Source organism: Cyrtonyx montezumae, unplaced genomic scaffold (assembly GCF_038088225.1).
Source record: "Cyrtonyx montezumae isolate F1298 unplaced genomic scaffold, pur_monq_1.0 scaffold_25, whole genome shotgun sequence".
NCBI classification, from domain to species: Eukaryota; Metazoa; Chordata; class Aves; order Galliformes; family Odontophoridae; genus Cyrtonyx; species Cyrtonyx montezumae.
The window spans coordinates 1,038,879-1,055,000 of NW_027071992.1; the positions used below are offsets into that span (position 1 = coordinate 1,038,879).

Sequence of the window (16,122 nt, forward strand, 5' to 3'; positions counted from 1 at the left end):
CCTTTTGGAGAGGAGATTCAAGTCAGGGAACAATATTTTGGTGGATAGGACAGAACACACTGTTCAATCTCTTTCTTTTACACTCAGAAGCTATGGGCAGGAACAGCCTGTATGTAGTGATGTGCCTTGTGCAGGTGTTTTTGGGCCAGACTGTGCTTTCCCGGTTCCCCACACTTCTCAACTACCTCAGTGCCTTCTATTTACAAAATCTGTTTTTTGAGAGTACAGTTTCAGTTGTCTTATTGTGCTGTTGGCTGGTGTCTAGTATAGCATGTTCAATTATAAGAACAGAGTCTACATGTAAAAATAAGTGGTAGCTGTTAGACTAATTAATCAAAGGGTGGAAGGGTGCAAGGGTTCAATGACAGCTGTTTCTGCTACTTGTGTTTTGGGGGAAATAGCAGACTTAGACACTAGACTCACAGCAGAGGTCCTGCATTGCAAAGTCCAGCTGGACAGGACCAGCTTTATAATTGTAATCAGAGTTGCAAGAAGAGGGGGTGGGGAATGGGATGTGATTTAGTGGTATGCTTCCTACTGTTCCTGCTGGAACATAAGAGTTTTCTTGGACTCCTTTCTGAAGTGTTCAACCACATGTGGTTTTGAGAAGAAAGTTGTTTTCTTGGATTTTGCTAACAGAACATAAACACTGTAAAGTAACAACACAAAAGATGGTGCTAACAAATTGCAAGGCTTGCTTTTCATACAGGATATTTTGAGAGTTAATTTTAAAATGGGTAGTATTTGAGGCTTGTCAGAAGCATTATTTTAGAGTCATCAGCTACTTTTATGAATATCATTTCTTCAAAGAATTCTTGGGAAATTATTTCTGAAGAAGAAAGTGCTGTGTATTAAAATATTTTTAATAACACAACGAATGCAAACCAGGTTTTAAGTTAGCTACTAATAAGAAATTATGTGAGTGTTGTGGAGGTTTTTCAACTGAAGGAATAAATTTAAATTAGATTACAAAACTGCTCAGAAACTACTTTCAGTTTTGAATACACAATGTTACCGAGGACTTGAGAAACATCAGTTTCCAAGTGAAGGTACCCGAAGTTAAGTTCTGCTTCTTGCTTGGTTTGCCATAGCTGCAGTATGTCCTCTGATACAGAAGACAAGCTTAACTGCACAAGGGTAAACTGAAAAACAGCTAGTAGCTGGCAAGTATATGATCAGAGAAATGGGCAGAAGTCTTATATTGATGACTTTAAAATTTTTGTTTTGTGTCTGTTTTCTTCTAAATTCAGATCTTGTGTCTTCTTCAGTCAGGGTATAATGCGGACTCCTGCTCTGCTGTGGCCTCTCAGAAAAGAATTCTTTTGACTGACAAATAATTGAGAAACTACTTAAATATATTCTGCCAGCAAGACAGAGATTTAAATAAAAGGACAGCAACTCTGTCCCGGATATAAAATTCATTCATGATAAGAGCATGAAAACTTGAGTGCTAAGCGTGCATGTATTAATAATAAGGAAAGATAAATACAACTCATTATAATCTCAGATAACTCTGAAAGGCATCAGTAAAGCTAGAATTCAAAGAGGATAGAAATAAAGAATACTGCCCATGAGTTTTTTTCTTTTTGGAGAATGGTCTCTTGTACAAGATAATGCAGATTATATATCTCTAAGAAGTGTAGGTAGCTATCATTTTTGAATTTAAGATCTGAGAGGGTAATAATGACACTACTTCTAAGCTGTAATTTTCTGTATTATACTTCTCTATGGAACTTGGATCCAGTCTAATTGATAAATGTTTTGTCAGCAAAAATCACCTTCAGTACGAACAATCACTCAGAGCACTGTTGGAAAAATTCATTCTGTCATAATGTATCACTGGATCAACTGTTCTGATAGCGTGAGTAATGCATTACCTGCATGGATTTCCAATCACCCTTCAAGGGCCAGCTCCATGTTATTGTTGCCTTGTCATGATTTTTTGGTACAGTTTCTGCAGGTTGCTGCTGTCATCCAAGAAATTAGTTATGTCTAGGGGCAGCTGGAGATGAGAAGAAAGCAATTCATTTAATGAACATATCTTGATTTTCATCAGCGAGGCTGGCGGTTCTCTATACAACAGAGCACGCTCAGTCCTTTGGATAACTTAGCAGGAGGGAAGACAAAAGGCTCAGGGGAGAGGATCATCTTAATTAACGATGCAAGAAACTAGGAGGAAGACAGAAAATTGCCTGGACAAAAACATGGAGGAAAACTATACTGGTTGTGACACAAGAAACCACTCTACTCTACAGAATCACCTTCATGAAGACACTTTCCCCCGGAATATGGTTTATACATCTATTACTCATTCCCATACACTCTTAATACTAAATGACAAGGAAATACATACTACAAAGCTTGTTTTCCATTCACATAATCACAGAATTGCAGAATAGCAGGGGTTGGATGGGACCTCAAGAGATAAGTCCAATCCCCCTGCTAAAGCAGGTACTCCACAAGAGATCACACAGATAGGCATCCAAGTAGATCTTGAATATCTCTGTAGAAGACTCCACTACCTTTCTGGGCAACCTGTTCTAATGCTCTGTCACCCTTACTGTCAAGTAGCTTTTCCACATATTAGTAGAGAACTTCCTATGTTCAGATTTTAGGCCATTACTCCTTGTCCTGATGCTATGCACCACGAAGATCCTGACTTCATCAAATCTCTCCCACCTGTCTTTAATTATTTATAGTCAGTCTTCTTTTCTCCAGGCTGACACACCCAGGTTACTCAGCCTTTCCTCATGATGCTCCACCAGGGCCTTATTCATCTTCATGGTCCTCCACTGGATTCCTTCTAGAAGGTCCCTGTCTGTCTTGACCTGGAGAAACCAGAACTGGACACAGTAGTCTAAATATGGCCTCACCAGGTCAAAGCAAATTCAGCCACTACTTGTCATACCCGTTGTTAGTGATCATGCTGACCTGCATTTCTTGTGCTATTCAGCCAATACACATCATTTTTGTGTACTTTTTTTCAGGATTGCATATTATTGCTACTGAAGATTAGTAGATATTTTTTAAGTTCTGCCTTACATAGCAGACTTAACACTGCTCCTCTTCTATCTCCTTATCAGCTCAGCATTTATTTACCACACTCCACTCAATGGCCTGCAAGCACATTTGGTTACACTGACTGCTAAGGCATGCAATCTGCTTTGTCTGCTCCAGCTGCCATTTCTGGTGAAGCTCCATAGAGGATGACAGAAATGAGTACACAAAGACAGATGTTCTCCTCATTAGCAGTTCGCTTGCCCTGTGAACACGGCAGGGTCTGCTTCACATTATGTGCCACCATACAATTCTGGGAGGAAGGTTAGCATATACTGTTATGAAACCTTAGTGTTATCACAAAAGTTTTACCTCTTAGCACTGTATAAGACAGATCAGGGATGTGGAGGGACCTGCTTCAGAAGTATGTAATTCTGCAGCTAATCAGAAATCTTGCAGTGCTGACACTCTCAAAGCAGTGCTTCAGAGTGATGGAGTACGCGTTACCCTCACTGTGCTCAAGGTGCATCAATAGATGTAAGCAAAACTACAGTTTACAAACTCAGGCAAATTGACAAAACATTTATAAAGAGTATTCAATACAGCACCACATAAAAGGTACACTGTTGTTTTTTTGTTGCTGTTAAGGAACACGCTACAAAACTTTCAAACCAGAAAAACTAACTTAAAAAGCTTTCTTCCACAGTTTAATTTCCTGTTTTGAAAAGCCATTCTGAAAAAAAAAATAAGTGTACATAGTGTTTTAATGATCTCCTATGCAGATCAAGCCCTGTTCCCTTACCCATGTGTTTTCTTTCAGGGTTTGAACTTTGTTCGTAAAAAGTCACTTAGGCCAAGGTGAACAGCTGTGAAAAGAGTTCACTCCAGAACTCTTATCAGCAGATCCAACCGACAACATACTAGACAGCTACAAAATTCTGTTTATTGAAAAAGTAACTTGGTTTTGATCAATGGCAGTTGTGTGAATTGGGCTCTACAAATCAACCTCAGGCAAATTGAGAAAGGTTTGGAATCAGCTCTTAATTCCATCTTGGGCTCAAAGATAAACAAGGAGTAATACTTGATAAAATTACAAATAAATTGCATCACAGGAAAAAGGTGACTTTGAAAAGGGTCATTTGGTCCATCTCCTCTTTCAGTATGGAGTTGATGCTATAATGGCTTGAAATTATTTCCATTACAAGGTGTTTCTGAACTATTTATTAGCCCTTCACATTTCTTACATAGTTGATGCGTACACTGTTTCTTATCTTGAGCTTAGGTTAAACAGGTGTGCTTTTTTAAACCGTTCTGTAGTTGATGTGAACTGGCAATGTTTTTATTTTGCCTGAATGTGGAACACACAGACGTTTCAGAACATCCTTTATTGATGAATCTTGCAGTTAGAGAGAGGCTACTTTGCATAAAGGGAACCTTAGCAAATCAGCAGTAGTAACACAGCTATAGTCAAATAAAGTGTGAAATGGACCCAGTGCCAACACATATAAAGAGGGTACTGAAAAACTTCTAGGCTTCCAGCTTCACCGACTCTAGAATGGAACGTGCTTCTTTATACTCTTCAGCTTCTTCCAACTCTTTTTCATTTTCCTGGAATTGAAACAAAATTTTTAAGTACTTCATAAATAGCTGACATTGCAATGAATTTAGGGTGGAAATATTGAAACACATAGTGTACACCCTTACTGAAAACACTGGTTTTACATGATTCATAGCACAGGTCACTTCTTTTGTCCTATTTAAGGTGTGCTATAATTGCTGTCATGTCATTTTATTCTCTAAGGTATTTAAAAAGAAGGAAAGTGCAACTGGAAGCAGTAACAACAGAACTCAGAACAAAGTCAACATTAGAAAAAAAATAAAGTAAGTTTGATAACTGAAAAAACACAGTTCATTTTAACAAAAAAATTGAAGGTGAGCTAAGAAAATAAAACAACCTCTAAAAGACTCCTTAACTCCTTAACTTCTTAACAGTTAATAGTAAGTCTCCACATTTCTAATTTTAAGTTTGTGTAGCATGGAGTTACAGATCAATAGCATCACTTCTGCATGCTGCTGAAACCTAGACAAGCTAACAGTCAAGTTACAAGTTGAATGACAGAAGGATCCTACATCTGGCCACATCCTGTGCTTGCTACTCAAGGACAAGATGCTTTAAGCTTTCCAATGAGAAGGTATTTGCATCTTAGCTATCAAATATGTTTGAAGTTTAATTTACAGTATGTATTTTAGCCTCACAGAAGCTTTTACTTGTGTAGTAGAATTCCCAGTGAAAACTCAACTTTTAAATAAAGAAAGTAATCTCCAAGTCTAGTATATTTTCAGTTAGTCCATTTCGATATTATTTATTCCCAAAGGTACTCACACATTAAAAACACCCACTTCAGTAACAAATAGCTTAACCAGTACTCAGCAACAACCCAGCTGTCTTGTTTCTTGCGCAAAGCATTAATAAAAGCAGAAGACAAAATATTCTGGACATGTCAGTTCATTATAGGACACACTAGAAAGACCTCCTAAAGTGTGTGAACTCTTTTTTCCCGTCATGTAACTAGCACAGGAACTTAGGAATTGATTCTAGCAGTTTAGTATTGAATGTAGGGTACACATCCCATCAAAGACCTTTACTAGTATACTAAAATGCAGAATTCTCATAGAGTGAAAAACAACTCTGTGTAGGTAGAGTTGGACTACAGAGGTTTGTCACGGGATGCCAGTCTTTGGACCTGTAAATCTCAATCCAGGTCTATTCTGATGCAATTGCACTGCAGACAAGTATGTTTACCCATGTCCATCAAAAAACATGAACATTTGTTGGTAAGTGGTTTTTGAAGCAATACTTACTAGTAGTTGAGTGAGATCTGCATGTGCAATTTCTAATCTCCGCTGACAGTCTGGAATCATCATTCGTGACTCTTGTAAGATTTCAACCTGTGACAATTGGAAGCCAGTGAAATAAAAATGTACTTCACAGAGGAATGTTATTTTTTAAGATAAAACTCTTTACTCTGGAAAATTAGTACTCAAATCCATCATCCAGTGTCACCCAGGATCTTCAGATGAGTTGTAGATATTTTCCAAATAAAAGACACTCAGTATAATTGCTTGAAACTCTGTTAATTTATAGGACAATTTCATTTATTTTGTGCTTAATTAAATATAAAGTATGAAGTAGAAAACAGTATTTACAGCATCTTTTCCCTTATAAGAAAGTACAACCTTGTAAGCTTTCCATACAACACTTGTTAAAAAAGGCTATTTAAAACAAACTTCATCCTGCTGTCTTGAAGCAGCTTCATCCAAAATGGGATCAGCTGGTTATATAAATATCTCCTGCATCTTTTGGGTAATAAAGAAAAACAGTGTTCAGATAATACCACATAGAGATAATTACTGCATGAAAAAAGTTATTGAGTTATTGATCACATTGTGTGCACGCTGCAGGAGGCTCTGACTGAAAGACAAAGGTAAAGAAAAATGAAAAGCAAAGACCAGCAGGCTCATATTTTTGATGCTTATCATGCATAAAAAGTTATTACTTATCCTTGTGCTTCATTTTAGGAGAAAGATTATTCTCACCATGCACTTTGAACAAAATTACTAAACTGGCACCCCACTGAAACTGAACATCCTGCCTCCTCCTCCAGAAAATAACTTCAGATTTATGTAAGGGAACATTTATTTCATGGACTGTTTCTGGATCTGAAATCTAACCACTGAGAAGAAAGGATATGCAGAGTTGTCCACTAAAGTAAAATCTATTTAGAAATGAAAATCAGTTAGTTAGATATTTAAATACGAAACCTCCTTCTGTGTTCATGATAACCTGTGTTCACTTTCAATAGTTCATTATATTCTGTCATTCTTGTGCTTTAATCTCCTTTTTGCTTCACTGAAAGGAATCAAAAGGAACACTGTTATCATATACTGGAAGAAAAAGCTGTGGCTAAGAATGTTTTATGTGTACTGGAAGACCTTTTGTTGTAAAACATATTCTTCATGTACTTAAGTGTCATATCAGTGATTTTTATGAGAAAGGGTTAAAAATTGTTTCTGACTTCCTTACAGAGAATTTAGGGCAAAATTCATAGAATCATAATGTTAAGAAAGACTACTAAGATCATCTAGTCCAAACACCATCAGCCTCTCTCCACCACACCACTAAACCACGCCACTCAGTGTGACATCTACCCTTTTCTTAAAGACCTAAAGGGACAGTGATTCCACCATCTGGACAGCCTGTTTCAATACCTCACCACACTCTGAGAAAATAACATAATTCCTAATGTCCACCCTGAACCTCCCCTGGCACAAGTTACCCCTTGTCTTATTGCTAGTTACCTGGGAAAAGAGGCTGACCTCAACCTTGCTACAACCTCCAAATCTGTTAAAGCAAGATAGGTGACAGACATTAAAGTTAAGCATCTACAAATTGTAATTCTCATTAACTTGTTTCCTTTTAGGCATTCATAGAGTCATAATGGTTGGAAACTCTAAGATCATCTAGTCCAACCATCCACCTCCCAAAATTACTGCCCACTAAATCATATCTGTACGTACACTTACCCTTTCCTTAAATAACTCCATAGACAAATACAGTTTTGGACTGTATTGAAAATAAGAATAATCACCCTGCAAGTTACACACTGAGCAAAAAACAAAGGCTTGCAATTTCTGTAAAATTAGGTGCGTCAAACTACACGAGATGATGACTTCTGCTTTGTGTACTACAACTTGGTTCTCTAAAGAATGCCTATGGGAATCAGAATGCCCACAGATGATACCCTTGCAATGGTATTGATAACTACTTGTGTATTGTAAAGCTGCTGGATAATGAGAAAAGTAGTGATTTATTTTATATCTATGCCACTCAATAAGCAATCTGAAGGAAAAACATACGAATCTAGGAACTGCAAGCTGTAGTCCTGCCTGCTGTAAGGGAAGAACAAAACTACTGTAATCACACAGTTTAAAACAGAATGACTGAAATCAAAAAGGTTACCTGGTTTTAGTTTGCATCTGCCTGCAGTTATGTGATAATATGAAATGGAAAAAAGATGAATTATTGGATTTACATTCCGTGGGTGCAAAGGGTTGGAGAATAGAAGAGGGATTCCCCATTCCTTGTGGAACAAAGATTAACTAACAAACTACCTATGAAAATTCTGTTAACTTCTGCACCAACTATTTTTTTCTTTTTTTATTCCAGTAATACAGATTATCCTAGATAAATGTTTTACTGTTGCAAACATACATAAATAGAGCAGAGTGAAAAACTCAAATAATTAGATATGCCTAAAGAAACAGCGTTTGTTCTCCAACTGTTACGAAAATTAAAGAACAGCTCTCTCTTCTCCATCAGAATACTCTAGGTAACTTTCTGACTGAACTCTAAGGAGGTCAAATTAGGTAAGTAGGTCACAGAGGAAGTTTCCACATGAAACTGATCTAACTGCTGATAGCTATAAACATCTTCAACATTTCAGTGAATTACAGGACTAAACAGAAGTATCAAAAAATTGTAGTAACTGAAGTGCATTTAAATAAATCATTAAGGTAAAGCAATAAAGCATGAAAATGAGCAGACAGAAGCAAATTGAATATGTTGTCAATAAGAGCACATAAGACCAGAAGGGTTACTGTGACTACAAAGCGTATGTGGGATGTCCCCATTCTTTTAAGTATATTAAAAAGGACAGTTATATCTCTTCAAAAAACCACAGTTCTAGTCTCTTATCTTTCAGGATGGAACTTATTTTTGCTAAGGGAGCAGATGTTTGGCATCCTACAAAGGAGAGCAGTCTGCTCAGATGTGATGGAGCTCCATAACTGTTGGAGTGTATGTAGCCTATTTACTAAACATGATGTAGATTTTTTGTAAATTGGATCAGATGTCAAAGAACTGATGTGCATAATGCACTATCAATAGCATTTAGTCTGTTTTCCATAAATTCCACACTGTAGCAACTGATAAAGCAGGACTAGAAACAGAAAAGCCAAATTGATGCGAACACACAGACCAACCTACCATTTGACTGAGTGGAAGGGCACCGTAACAAAAATCAGAAAAATATTTTATACATTCAAAATAAGCACTGAAGCTAAACGTGACTTCATAGAAAACACCTGAGGCTTTAAACATAAGCGGAGGCCTTAGATATAAGCAGCTTTGATTTCTAAGAGGGCCCACAGTAAAAGCTCAGTGACAATATTTCAACTTATCTAGGTAGATCAGAACAATTTATGAGCATCAATACAAAGAATTCTGCAAAAGGAAGCAGTTTTGCCCAGTTTTGCCCTGATCTGTACTGCATAATTGAGACAGGTTTTATAACCTTCAAGGAGGTTCAAGCAGCTTTTGTTTTTCTTTTCAGCTGACCCACAAAAAATAAGATACAGACATATGCAGATCCACGAATAGTTTGAAAAAAAAGAAACCACCTATGGGGCTGTTATTCCTTGATCTTAGAAGAAAGATAGTCTAATTATTTATTAGGTCACAGAGTGCAGTGGCAATAATGCTGGGTGTAACAGGACTGGTGTTCTAAACATAAAAGGCTAAGAAAATCAGGAATGTGAATGAGTCATATATAAACATATTAAATACATGAACACACGAATATGCATGCGTGTGTGTTCATGTTTTAAATACTGCCTTATAATCATAAGACCTTTAACTGTTGCACAGATGGAAACAGATAATAACATATAACGATTTAGGTTGAAAGGGACTTCTGGAGATCATCTAGGCCATTCAATCAGAGTAGCTTAAAGAAAATCTCAGGGCCACCTGCAGTCTGGATGTCTCCAAATAGGAGACTCTGGGCAATCTGTGCCAGAGATCACAATAAAAAATTGCTCCCTGATATTTACACAGAACCTCTTACGTTTCAGTTTGTTCCCACTGCCTTTTGTCCTGGCACTGGACACTGCTGAAAAGAGCCTGGTTCTATCTTCTTTGTATTCTTCCCTAACATATATATAGACATTGGTGAGATCCTCTCAAACTTCCTCTTCTCTGTGCTGACTCTGAGAGTTCCAGCTCTCAGCCTCTTCTCACAGGAGAGGAGCTCCAGGCTCTCAACTATCTTGAAATCCCTTTGTTGCACTCTCTCCAGCATGACTACATCTTCCTGTAACAGGAGCCCAGAACTAGACACATCACACTGGGTGCAGCTGCTCCAGTGCACTGTAGAGGAGAGAGATCACTTCCCCTAACCTGCTGGTCGTGTTTTGCCTAACGCAGCTGAGGATACTAATAATTTTCTTTGTGAGAAGGGTGGTTTTTCTTCTTAATCGTTCCAGGAAATAGTCTGCCTTCCTCTCAACAAAACAAGAAAAATACTGCTGTTTCCATTAATATGTGAAGAAAAATGGTGTTAGCAAGACTGTATGTACTCTGTTATGCAGATATTAAATTCTTTGTCAAGTCCATTAGATTTTTAATTCATCTGGAAATGACACTGCATGAGAAATAATGATTATCTTACAGATGCAGATTAATAAAAAAAAAATGAAAATTTATTAATCAGTAAAAATGGTCACAATTACAAAAACTCCAAAAAAGATCTACAGCCCCATTGAGAGGAAACAAAAGTGAGACTTCAGGTATTTTGCACCTCTCATTCCTCAATATAAAAGCATTAGATAGAAAAGGACGTTATTTATGTGGGGGACAAATCAGCAGCCACAGAAATACCTGAACCAATTGGTTTCTAACACAAGTCACTGATAAGTGACAGCAGTGTAAAGTTTCTATTACAGATAAAGAATAACAATACCCTGTGTAAAGTCTTCATTAAAAAGAACATTACAACTGAGTGGAAACTTAGGTTTCACTACAAAACCAACCAACCAACCACATACAGAAGTACAATTGCATTGCTTCTTACAGTCAGGTGTCTTAATGACTTTTTGCAGAAACTAAATTCAGGATATGAATTTAGAAGAATACTTTGGAAGTCACTTAACATTTTCCCCAAATTTTCATATAAAATACTTGAGTTCCATTTATAATGTCTGTTTTCAATTTAGCATCTTATTAAGATAGATAAAACTTCTCCCTCGTAACATTTTTTTCCCTCTCAAATACTATTCTTTTATTACACCTTTATCTGTCGATTTGTTTCACATAAATAGTTCTATTTCTAAATTTTTAATCTATATCTAGACAAAAAAAAAAAAAAGGCCATAGTAGAGTGGGTTTTTGTTTGTTTTTTTTTCTTTTAATGAACTGTAATATAGGAATAAAAGGACTTCCCTTCCCATAATGTTAGAGGTTCTTCCCCAGTATGCACAACTTAACTCTTGTTACTGTTCTACAAAAGAACTGACACTTTGTTACAGCTCAGATAACATGCTGAAGTCTTGTACCTTAGGAACAGCAATACTCGGAAGTAAAACCTTCCTTGGTCACTTCTGTGCTGTTAAACCTCATTTTTCTGCAGAGTTCTAACAAGAAAGCTGAAAGAGTATAGTTGTACATTAAAAGGTAAACAAAAGTTTCAACATTTTAAGCATTCCTCCATCAACTATGGGTTTATCGGTCATATCTGTTTCAGCTGATATTCAGCTAAATATCAACAATTAATTAATTAATTAATTATATAAATTTTAGCTGATAATCAGCTAAAGTAGTAGTTTTAAGTTATTCCTGTAGTCTCAAATGGTTGAATTCATTCCTATCCTTTCCCTTTCAGTGGCAAGAAAATCTTTAGGAATAGTCAGCATGAATTTACCAAAGAGAAACCATGCTTAACCAACTTGCACAGATTCTCTGATCCCTCATCAGCCTGAGGGACTGGGAGTTGTATTTTCTACTTGGACTTCAGCTGGGCATTTGACACTGTCCCCATCATCCTGACAGAGAAACTGTTGAAACATGGGCTGCACATGCAGCCAGAGAGGTGGCTGGAAAAAAAAAAAAACAACAGTCCAGATGGAGGCCTCTAGTAACGAGTGGAGTACCTCAGGGGTCAATACTGGGTCCAGTCCTGTTTAATGTCTTCACTAATGACTGGACAGTTGGACAGAGCACACACTGAGTTGGAGACAATTCAAGAAGACTGACAGATACACTAGAAAGTTGTGTTAGCATTCAGAGGGACCTTAATAGGATCAAGAAATGCGCTGGCAGAAACCAGCTTCTACAAGGAGAAGCACAGACTCATGCAGGTAGGGAGGAACAACCCCCAGCACCAGACAGAATGCAGCTCTGCAGAAAAAGGCCTGGAGGTCCAAAGACATAGCAATGCATCTTTGCCACCAAGAGGGTTAGAGTTACCCTAGAATGCATTAGCCTAACTACTGCCAGCAGGTCAGGGGACATGATCCTTTGTGCTCTACCAGCGCTGCATCCAATTCTGTGCTTCTCAGTACGAGAGATATGACAATATTGGAGAGCCCAACAAAGGGCCACAAAAATGATGAAGGTATTGGAACATGTGTCCTACAAGGAGAGGCTGAGGGTGCTGGGACTATTCAGCACAGAGAAGATTCTGGGAGGATCTTACCAATGTCTGTAAAAACCTGAAGAGGGTACAAAGATAGCAGATCCAGGCTCTTTTCTGTGGTGTCCAGTGCTAGGACAAGAGCCAATGGGCACAAACTGAAATGTAAGAGGTAAACATCAGAAAGCACTTATTTATTGTGCAGGTGATGGAACACTGGATTTAGACTAGACGATCTCCAGAAGTCCCTTCCACCTTTAACCATTCTGAATGCTGTGATCCCCCAGATACTACTTTTCCTTACTGAAACAAATACTGCATTATAAAAGAAATTCAGATTAAAGATTATTACCTAAAACATGTTCCTAAACATTTAACTACAGAATTTTATTTTTTTAAGAACTTTTCAAAATACTAAATCCATCCAAATGTTTTTTTTTTTTTTTTTTTTTTTTTGAGCAAACTCTCCTGGCATTGTACAATTTTATTTAGTGAATAAGATTTAACTCTATTACAAGTGTACTCATTTCTTCTAGGCTTTCAGGTTATTCATAATATAAAATATTAATGACTTTCAGTCTGCAGTAGTGCACAAAAAAAAACAGATATCATTTGAGGAATTGTTTTCAAAGTGAATCGGCAGTTCTGAATGAAGTGAGACTGCTTTGAAGGCTTTTGTCACCACTCTCTCAGAATACTTTCTAGTAGAATGTAACACTTCATTTCACAATGAAAGTTCACAGACTTTGTTTGTCTTGATTTTGATTTCTTGCTTGTCATTGAGGAAAAGCCATTGTACAGTCAAATAATCTGATGGATGTGGGACACTAACAACAAGAATTGCATTCATTAGTTCTTGTTAGCATCAGCAGATCCTCAGGAAGACTACTGCTTTCCCTGAATTCTCAGTCAGTTGTGAGACTGAGACAGCATAGATCTATAAATACATCTTCCAGAAATTCCATGCTTTTGTTTCTCTTCTACATCATAGTGAAAACCAGACAAGACATACACACACAAAGTGGCATCTCATTTTATTTCACATTGTCCTAAAAGGACTTTCTCTAGTTTTTTTTTATTGTTGCTATTAATTTTTCTATTTGATATTGTATTATTCTAAGATGACTTGGGAAAACAGGAGGTTTTGTAGCATGTGGCCAATCTATTGTTTGGTGAAACTCGATTACAGATGAAAATAATTTTAATGTAGTTTCCATTAAGAATTAAGAAAAACTATCTAGGAAACACTTGGGAAAAGACACGGTTAAAATATAAATTTATATAAAGCTATTAAAGCCAGAAGTTAAATAAAAATATAATAAACAAATATTTGGTTGAGAGTATGTAAAGGTCAATATAAATGCGGACAAGCCAAACTGCTGTAAAGAATGTAAGTGAATCCTCCAAATCCAAGCTTTCTCCTCACTGACTGGGAAACTTAGCACTCTATGTTCTAAAGGGGCAGGTACCAACCTCTGAAATCATTGTCTTTTGCAAGACGCCCTCTAAACAGAAAAAAAAAAAAATCAGTTCACGTTTAAGACTCATTAAATCAAAGCAAAGAAGATTTTACAAGTTTTAGGATACTTTACCTGCTTCTTTATTCCATAGTCATCACATGCTTCAGCTTTCATTTTTTCAATCTTCTCTTCCTGTTGTTTTGCTTCTTTTTCATACATAACTTTTTCTTTTGCCAATCTGCAATTACACCAAGTGATTGTGTCAGTCTGATTCTATCACAGCAAAAATTATAATAACGATGGCAATATCCTTCCCCCCCTCAAAAGCTGCAGCCATGTAATGAAATATATGACCTCATATAACAGAAGAAGTTCTTAATCACTGCAATGAACTGCACCTAGGAAATACTGAATTTAACTACAATATAGATAATAATTCTTAAATTATTATTATTTAAATTATTTAAATAAAAATATTTAAAAATATTAATTGTGGGCTTATCTATATATGTACATCACTCCAAAAGTAATGCCCCCTATTTGTTTCCACAGAAACTACAACATCTACTAAGGACACAATAACACTATTTGATAGAGCAAACTCAGCTACAAAACACTTGTCAACTATCACTACCATTAGCTATGCATTTTCATCAGTGATGACCAAGAGCCTGCACACCACACTCACAGAAACTTGCACCAGAGGAGGTGCCCTACTGAGCTAACACTCGGAAGAAAGATGCTTTTTGCATAAGCTTATATTCAAGAGCAACGTGTATTTTCTGCTCTTGTTATACTGCCAACAGAGAAGAATGAGAAATACAGCTAAAAATATGTACATAAAATTTCCTACACTAATGAGAAGGAAAAAAAAAAACAATTTTGCTTTGTCAGTAAAATCAGATGTTATTAAGAAAATGCAAATCCCAAACACTTCCTATACAGGACAATGTAAAAATATGTGCAAGTCTCAAATGTGGATAAGCTGTCAAAAACTAACTTTGAGAATAACAGCTGAAGACTATAGACTAACTTGAAATTCAGTTTTGGATGCAAAGTGAGTGTTTTTCACAGGCTCAAGCAACTACAGCAAATGATGAACATAAAAAAAATACCAAAGATCAAAAGGGAAGATGAAGTCTAAACTGATGCCCTGAAGTAATAGTAACATAGTAATTCCATTATCAAGCTTAATTATTTGTTGTTATTGCAATTTTGCTCTTTCATCTCCCATTTTGTTACATATGTTCATTAGGTATATATTGGATTATATTATACTAGAATTCAAACCAAAACATCCTTCAGTACTGGGAGAACAACAAAGTAATAACCAGCTAATTCAGAACCAAAATGAACACTGGGATGCTAGTACAAACCTGAAAGCATGTCAGTGAAAATCCTTTGCCTAACAAGAGCAATCATCAGATCAGCCCATAGTAGATAAGACTGTTTAAGAAGAACTTAATAGCCAGAAGAACATAATCAGATCCAGGAAGCAAAGAATGTATTATACAAATGAAAAGAGAATAAATAAAGGTCTTGTAGAGAGCTTCATGGTCACGTTAGCACATCAGAGCAAATTAATTCCTAATTTGTCACAGTTAAGTGCTCCACTAGAAGTGCCACTGAGGACGGACAGTTCAGAATAGTACTGGCACGATAAGAACCCTCTGTGAACTGAAATCACCACAGTCCTGATATTATAATATAGCAAGAACTCTGATTTCTTCATAATAAAAAATTGTTTTGACAAAATAGTTTTATTCTGTTGTTCCAAAAGTCGATTTAAGTTAGGCTGTGGCAACATGTCTCTGACCAAGATTAAATACCCGTGGAATCACTCCAGAGAGGGTCTTCAAGCCTTATAAAGAACCTTTAACAACGTGTAGAATGTGAAATGTAGCCACCATCTATGCCAGCTTCCACAGTCAGCCAAGTACCAGCTTTGAAAAGTAGTACTGGGGAAAGACAGCACCCTAATTACTACTAATAAAGACACTAGATCAGTGACTGTAATTCCAGATACTGGAACTAGCTCCAATATTAGCATCAGTAAATATTGATTTAATAGAGAATGAGTTAATTGTTTCATCAAGGCTGCTTGATTTAATTCAAGGCAGTATTGTTTACTTTGCTATTTTTAGATTCCAGAAAAAAGTTAGTTTCAATCAACATCTGAGATTTTTTTGAATGACATC

At 36.6% G+C, this 16,122-nt stretch overlaps 1 protein-coding gene across 1 annotated transcript in view; it reads right to left on the reverse strand.

The window, feature by feature from the left end:
* Positions 1 to 3,564: 3,564 nt before the first annotated feature.
* The window catches only part of TBCA (tubulin folding cofactor A), a 31,132-nt gene continuing 18,574 nt past the window's right edge, over positions 3,565 to 16,122 (reverse strand). Inside the window, exons 2-4 of the mRNA XM_065739839.1 lie at positions 14,057 to 14,162; positions 5,860 to 5,946; positions 3,565 to 4,605 (exon numbers count right to left, since the gene is read on the reverse strand). Coding sequence (XP_065595911.1) covers positions 4,525 to 4,605; positions 5,860 to 5,946; positions 14,057 to 14,162 — 274 coding nt within the window. The 3' untranslated portion in view covers positions 3,565 to 4,524. The remainder of the gene's footprint in view (positions 4,606 to 5,859; positions 5,947 to 14,056; positions 14,163 to 16,122) is intronic.